Source organism: Castanea sativa, chromosome 9, assembly GCF_040712315.1.
Source record: "Castanea sativa cultivar Marrone di Chiusa Pesio chromosome 9, ASM4071231v1".
Taxonomy (NCBI): Eukaryota; Viridiplantae; Streptophyta; class Magnoliopsida; order Fagales; family Fagaceae; genus Castanea; species Castanea sativa.
In genome coordinates this window covers 24,861,395-24,869,438 of record NC_134021.1, presented here as the reverse complement: position 1 = coordinate 24,869,438, position 8,044 = coordinate 24,861,395, and the positions used below count along the sequence as shown (strand labels likewise).

Sequence of the window (8,044 nt, the reverse complement as noted above, 5' to 3'; positions counted from 1 at the left end):
TTCGCTCCTGAACGAGATAATGCTATCAAGGAAGAGGTCTAGATGTTAACCATAGCAAAGTTTATTTGGGAAGTTTATTACCCGGATTGGTTAGCTAATGTGGTGATGGTCAAGAAGGCTAATGTCAAATGAAGGATGTGTGTGGACTTCATCGATTTAAACAAGGCTTGCCCCAAGGATAGCTATCCATTACCACGTATTGACTAGCTTGTAAACTCAACAGCGGGTCATAAGTTGCTAAGCTTCATGGGAGCCTTCTCAGGCAATAACCAAATAAGGATGGACGAGATAAATCAAGAGAAGACATCTTTCATTACTAGTCAAGGCCTGTTTTGCTACAAAGTGATGCCCTTCAATTTGAAGAATGTGGGGGCAACCTATTAGAGGCTAGTTAATCATATGTTTCGTCCACAAATAGGATGGAATGTAGAAGTAGACGTGGATAACATGTTGGTGAAAAGCTTGGATGAGAAAAAGCATCCAGACGACCTTTAGGAGACCTTTGACACGCTTAGACGAAATAACATGAAGCTAAATCCAGGCAAGGGTGCCTTTGGAGTTTCGTTAAGGGAAATTCCTAAGGTTCATGGTTTCACATGGGGAATCGAAGCAAATCCTGATAAGATCCAAGAAATATTGAACATGAAGCTGCCGAAAAATATCAAGTCCAGTCTCTCACTGGACGAGTTGCCGCCTTTAACATGTTTGTCTCAAAAGCTACTATACAAATGTTTGCCATTTTTCAAGGTTCTTAAAAAGGCGTTTGAATGGACAGACGAGTGTCAGAAGGCCTTCCAAAAGCTTAAGGGCTACCTCACAACAGCTCCTCTACTAAGCCCGTCTACACCAGGTGAGGAATTATATTTATACTTGACAGTGTCCCCACATGCATTGAGTTTAGCACTAATCAGAGAAGAAGGGAAGATACAGAAACCTATTTATTATACAAACAAAGCACTAAAGGGAGCAGAGGGACGGTATCCTATGATGGAGAAGCTAGCCTTTGCAATGGTAATAGCTTCCAAGAAGCTAAGGCCTTACTTCCAGGCTTATGTCATTAATGTCTTGACAGATCATCCACTCAAGAAAGGAATGAACAAGTTGGAAGCCGTAGGACGACTGATTCGATGGGCCATAGAACTTAATGAGTTTGATATCAGGTATCAACTAAGAAGTGCAATAAAAGCTCAAGCATTGGCAGATTTCATTGCATAATTCACTCCAAACCATGGTGAGCCAGACGAGGTGGATGAAGCTAAGAAGTGGGTCATCTATGTAAGTGGTTCATCCACATAATATGCAGGAGGTATAGAGGTTATACTAAAATATTTGAAAGGGGATAAGTAAAAATATGCAGCTCGTCTACAGTACCAGAAAACCAACAACAAAGTTGAATATGAAGCCATCCTTAAATGGCTAGAATTGGCCAAGTCCTTAGGGGCAGAGTCAATAGTTGTCCAAGGAGACACTCAATTGATCATGGGTCAAGTGAATGGAACATGTGAAGCTAAGGAAGAACGAATGAAAAAGTATCTCAATAAGGTGAAGCGGCTTGTCAAGAAATTTAAGGAAGCCAGTTTTCTTCAAGTTCTAAGAGAGGAAAACATGAAAGCGGATGCCTTAGCAAAGGCGGCGTCGGCAAATGGGTCAATGGACGAGTATGACAAAGTCCAATACATGCCAAATATAGATCTTCCAGATGTGAAGCAGATTGAAGAAGAAAAAAACTGGATAACCCCAATAGTGGCTTACCTCAGGGATGGAAGACTTACAGAAGATAGGGACGAAGCCAGAAAGCTAAGGGCCAGAGTGGCTAAGTATGTCCTCATAGATGAGGTACTATATAAAAGAGGCTTCTCTCAGCCTTACCTAAGGTGCTTAGATCCAAACGAATCAAATTATGTATTGAGGGAAGTTCATGAAGGGGCATACGAAAACCACTCAGAAGCAAGAGCTCTCATTCATAAGATCGTCCGTGAAGGTTATTACTAGCCGACCATTCAGGCAGATATTAAAGTTTATGTTAAGGTGTGTGATCAGTGTCAACACTTCAATAATATCCCTAAACGACCCTCGAAGTACATCACCTCGATGACAGCCCCGTTGCCCTTTGCACAATGGGGATTAGATAGCTTGGGTCCCTTTCCAACAAGGACTAGGCAGATGAAGTTTTTAGTAGTGAGGATTGATTACTTCACTAAATGGGTGGAAGCTGGACCAATAGCAAAGATTACACAGCAGAACAACAAGAACTTCGTCTAGAAGAACATCGTCTGCCGATTTGGGGTTCCTAGGGTACTAGTGTCAGATAATGGAAGGCAGTTTGATAACACACCCTTTAGAGATTTTTGTAAGCAACTTGGAATAAGGAATCATTATTCCTCACCCTCCCACCTACAAGTAAATGGACAAGCTGAATTTGCAAATCAATCCTTATTGAAGATTATTAAGACTTGGCTTGAGGGGGCAAAGAGAGTATGGCCAAACGAGCTACCATGTGTTCTATGGGCCTACAGGACGATTGTGAGGGCCCCCATAGGGGAAAATCCTTTCAAACTAGCTTATGAAAGTGAAGCGGTCATACCTGCAAAAGTACATATGACTAACCACAGGGTGATGAAATATAAGGACAAGGAAAATGAAGAAGAACTTCGTCTTGACCTTGATTTGATAGGATGGATGCTGAACAGAGAACAATGAGGTATAAAAACCTCATAGCCAGACAATATGATGCGATAGTGAAACCCAAGCGCTTCAACATTGGGGACCTTGTCCTAAAAAGGATCTCCTTGGTAACCAGAAACCCGGCCCACGGAAAACTGGGGTCTAATTGGGAAGGACCCTACAGGTTTATTAATTTCAAAAGGCAGAGATCATACTACTTGGAAGCTCTGGATGGAAGAAAGTTAGAGCACCCTTGAAATGTTAAGCATTTAAGAAGATATTATCAGTGAAGTATTAGCCTAGACAAGCATCATCCTGGACAAGCATCATCCTAGACGAGCTTAAGTTATGTGTCACTTTCCATTACTATATTTACTTGTGTTTGTTACTAGTACTTCATGTTTTTTAGTATTTCAATTCCTGTACTAGCTTCCAGTTTGTGCACTGTCTATGGACGAAGTCATGATGGACGAAGTCATGAGCTTAGTCCGTTTGTATATAAAGTATTTTCAAATCCCTAAAGGTATCAACTTCTAAGCATAAGCCATGCTTGTGGACGATGTTTATGCTATGTAAATACAATTTGGATTTACAATGTATATAAAGGTGTGTGAATTTTCAATCTTAATATTGTTGGAGTTCTCATTAAAGCTAATCCACAAGGAGGCTAAAGGCCTAAGACGAGTAAAATCTCTACACGTAGGGATGTAACATTTATAAGCTTTCCTTAAATAAGATGAAAGCAAAATAAAATAAACATAAGGTATCTTCATCTAACTAATAGATGAGGCAAAGCGTGCATGCAAGAATATTCGAAATTCATGGATAAATGTAACCAGCTAAACAATCTAGTCTCTAGACGAGTAAACGCTGGAAGTGTCTTACCCAAAGACGAATAATGAGTTGTCCAACCTATGGACAAAAATTAATGCAAGCTATAAGTCAAACCTATGGACAAAGAAAGATGGCAATAGAAATTTCATTCATAAACGAGTTACACTTGTAAAATCTAATGAGTGGTAGAATGTTGAGCATGAAAAAGTTGTCCTAACATGGACGAACTAAATGCCTTCACAGGTGGATGGACCACACTTAAAAAACAATTAGATATAACGTGGATGATGTAAACAAAAGAAAATTTGTTCATGCACAAAATATAGTATGTTCAACAATGGGCAAAGAATGAAGATGGAAATAAATATTCATTCATAAAAGTCTAAAAAAGGGTAGATGACCATCGTTCAAAAACCCTTATACTGTTTAAGCCAATAAAGGTTGTTGTATTTGTTATATGTCCATAAACTTAGACGAGAGAATTGTATTTAAATAAGTTTTAAGATAAAAGACTATAAAAAGGGCATTCCCAATAAAACAATAAAATAAATTTTTCTAAAGAAGATTCAAATTACTGAGATAAACCACTGGGGGCATTCTCCCTAGACCTAGGGTCGTCCTTGGCGGGCTCAGCATTGCCTTTAGCAGGCTCAGTTAAAGCATCGTCCAAGATGTTGACATCTTCAGAGCTCGTCTGAAGTAAGAAACTTTCTGCTGCAATAGGAACTTTGAAGGAATTGAAGTCCATCCCAAGATAGGCCTCCTTGGCATCAAAGCAAAAATCTTCACAGCCAGCAATATAATTTTGGTCTAGACGACTGGTGAGGTCGTCTGTCTTCATGTAAGTTGCAATGGCATCCTTCTTGGCATTCTCCAAGGACGAGGTGAGCTCTCGACATTTCCCTTCGAAGTGACTAATATGAGTCTCCTTCTCAATGGAGTCCGTCTTGAGCTCCTCCACCTGGTTCCTTAGTTCCTTCTATATTCCTTGAAGAAAATGAGCTCCTTGGTCAGCCTGATCCCTTCCCTTTTCTTCAAAAGAAGCTCATCCTTCAATTCCTTGTTCTTTTTCCTAAGGACCTTAGCCTCATCACTGAGCTCCTTGGCTTGGCTGGAAGCGGTATAGAACTTTGCCATGGCCTGAAATACAAATGGACGAAGGAGAGTTACAAATTTTCCTTAAATTTCATAGAAAAATGAAATAGAAATAATGAGAAAACTACATACCTTGAAAAGATCATGGATGGTAGAGTGTTCAAAGTCTCTCACTGACATGTCGTAACATGCACTCACCTCTCTGTCAAAGATGATCCCTTTGAACGTCTTCTAGGCATGATCTTCGTCCAGTACCAACTTAGGAGGACATTTGGTTGGAATTGAAGGACGAACCCTATGAGGAACTTTGGCTGCAAGGGAAATAGAAGTTTCAGGCTAGATGACTGAAGGAGAGACTTGAAGGGGCACCAAGTTCACTGCTGGGTCATCCAGGTCTACTGTTGCATCCTGAGGCTTTGAAACTTTGGAAGGAGGAGTTTTGTCATATTTTTGCTTCTTAAGACCTCAGCGTCTTGGAAGACTTCCAAGGTCTATATTGCTTGAAATGTCTTTCCTATTCCCAGCAGTAGTTTGAACAACAGACTTCTGGATGGCCAATGGAGCTAGCTTGTCTTGAACCTAGACGCCTCCTCTTCTTCGGTGCCACTAGCCACATTCTTGCCCTTATTTTCCTTCATGGTGGCTAACCTTGCAATGAAGAAAAGTGAAAAGTTAGACAAAAAAAAAGAGTCAAATATGACACATACTTCTTCGAGTTGTCTCCTCGTGTACAAGGTTCTCTTCAGTAGGCTCAGGACCAAGCCCCCAAGCAGCAAGACGACGTAAAGTCACCAAGCTATGGAAGGACCTATCTGGATGAGCACGAGCTCTATCAATACGCTCTACGTAAAATATGTCCAAACATGGACGAGTGATAGCTGCATAAAAGAAAGGCATGATTTGACAAGTGAAAGAAATAAATAAAATGGACAAAGTAAAGTCGATGAAAGACGTACCCTCAAGATAAAGGCAACCTAGGGCACTGGTAAACAGAGGAAAGGGGGCACTATTTACATCATATGGGTCCCTAGCCCAATTTCCAAAAATGAAAAAAAAAATTCTCTCTTCCACAACCTATCTAAAGAACTACGACCCCTAATCAAACTAAATTGGGGGCCCTTAGTCGAGAACTGGTAAAAATCAGCAGATTATTTGATTTCTGAGGGTTTATAGCAAAATAAGAACTCGTCCACTATGATTGGACGATTCCCCACAAACACCTCACGCCATAGCACTTGCATGGCCACTATCGTCTTCCAGCCATTAGGGTTAAGCTGATTTGGTCCAGTGCCCAACTTATGGAAGAGGTCTCTACAAAAAGAATTAAGGGAAAATCTAAGACGTGCTAATAAGTAAGAAGCACATACACCAAAACTGAAAAAAGGAGAACAACACCACTCTCCACTCTCAGGTAGACGAGGGTTGAACTCGAGAGGAATTTGGTATCTACTTACAAGGGTTGTTAATCTCTTTGCACCTAAGGTGGATGCAACTCCTGGAGCGCAGTTATAGATAACATTAGCATTATCCTCCTCGTCTTGAGGAAGGAGACTAGACGACTTGTCCATTCTGGACGAGCTAGCCTCGGCCCTAGAAGCTACCCTACGTTGCATCTCCTCCTGAAAGACCTTTAAAGGAATTCCAGGGACCCCAAACAAAAAATGCTTGTCTTGGGAACTACTGTTACTACTACTCTCAAAACTACCACTACTACCTTTTGACTCATCCTGATACTCATTTATCTCTTTCTCAGTACTACCACTAGACGAAGACATATTTATAAGAATATATAAATAATTTCCTAAAGTCGAAACCTAAGAATGAAGAAAATGAAGTACCTGACAAGAGACTAGGGACTAGGATGACTAGACGAGGCTCTTGGACGAGATGGCAGAAAGGAGGATATTAGAAAAGTGAGAGGGTAAGAGAGAGAATTTACATATTTATAGGCCCCAGGGGTGGGTTAATGAAGCGACACAAACCAACCAGAAATTGACATGTGGCATGTCCCTTGAAAAACTAATCGACGCAAAGGTTTGGTCAATAAGATCGTGACACTTGGTGTAATTTGAGACGACAAAATTCAACCAAAACAAGGATGCCACGTGACACATCAATTTACCATTGAAACATCGACACGTGTCAAAAATAAACAGTGAATCAAAGTTCTGCTACAGTGGCCAGGACGACCTTTGGATAGGGGCAACTGATGGTGAACCAAAAAATTGGACTATCTCCAGCTCATCCATCGTGTTGTCCAAGACCAGAAAGGTCTTCCACTTAATATATTAAATGTTCAGAATTGCAATAGAGATTTAACTTATGATTGCCTCCGAATGAGGTCTTCCAAGTGCAAGAAGCTCCTCCAGTGTGGAGTCACTTAGACGACCGCCCAACACTTAGAAATTTTCAGAGTAAATCTCTATCCAAAAGCTTATAATTCGGACCACTTTCTACTATTCTAAAGTGGGAACGAAATCCTTATTCATTTCTCTAACTTCCCACTAAGTTCTTAACTTCCTATAGCAGTTGTAGAAGTTAAGTCTCTTCTAACTTCCACCTACGTTGAGGAAGTTACTAAACAAGTAACCACACCAAAACTCATTATAAAAGGACTCGGCCATATTAAATTAAGGTAAGTTTTCACCACTTATAGAATTGGAATTCCTGAGTTCGAGAGAGAAAACTAACTTAAGCATCGGAGGGTTCTTGGCCGGTTCACCCCGGTCATCTTTGATCTTATGCTTCTTTCTTTTCAGACCTTCCAAGCAACCTCAAGCCCATTGAAGCCCAGAGCATTCACCCTACTAATTTTATGTGTATCATCACATGGTATTTACTTAAACTTTTTCAAAACCACATATTCCTAAAATATGTAATGGTTTTTCATATAATATATAAATATATATATATATATATAATTTGTTTTAGACTCTTCAATTTTTTCACCCAATAACTCATTTACTACAAAAATTTAAAACTTAAATAGATATATGGCAGAAAATTGAACTCCAATTGAAATTCAACTTGGAATCTAATTGGATTTAGACTCTTCAATTATATATATTCACACCAAGTTTAGTGCATATCAGTTTTGCAACAAAATTATTATGTTTATTAAAATAGTTGTTATTGTTACTGTTAATGTTGTTTGTTTTTGTTTTTGTTTTTGTTTTTGTTTTTGTTTGTTGTTGTCATCATCTCTCTCTACCAAAAAATTGGTTAGTCTCTCTCTATCAAAAAATTAGTCAGTAGTTAGGCAATTTTGTTAAATACCCCCCCCCCCTTATTTTTTCTCTAAACTCATTACAAGAAAATCCTTATGGCAAACAAGAGTAATAAGCTTTACTATATTGTTGTTGTTTTTGTTTGTTGTTGTCGTTGTCATCTCTCTACCACAAAAGTAGCCAGTAGTTAGGCAATTTTTGTTAAATCCTTGATTCCCACTCAT

The 8,044-nt window shown here is 39.5% G+C and overlaps 1 protein-coding gene across 1 annotated transcript; it reads left to right on the top strand.

Annotated features, from left to right (window-relative positions):
• Positions 1-525: 525 nt before the first annotated feature.
• On the top strand, positions 526-1,992 carry LOC142608954 (uncharacterized). The gene is made up of 3 exons (XM_075780605.1): positions 526-1,160; positions 1,304-1,314; positions 1,358-1,992. The coding sequence occupies exons 1-3, from the start codon at positions 526-528 to the stop codon at positions 1,990-1,992; spliced, it is 1,281 nt and encodes a 426-aa protein (XP_075636720.1).
• Positions 1,993-8,044: the final 6,052 nt, after the last annotated feature.

Coding starts and splice junctions, on each gene's coding strand:
- LOC142608954 (XM_075780605.1), top strand. CDS start 526: ATGAAGCTAAATCCAGGCAAGGGTGCCTTTGGAGTTTCGTTAAGGGAA.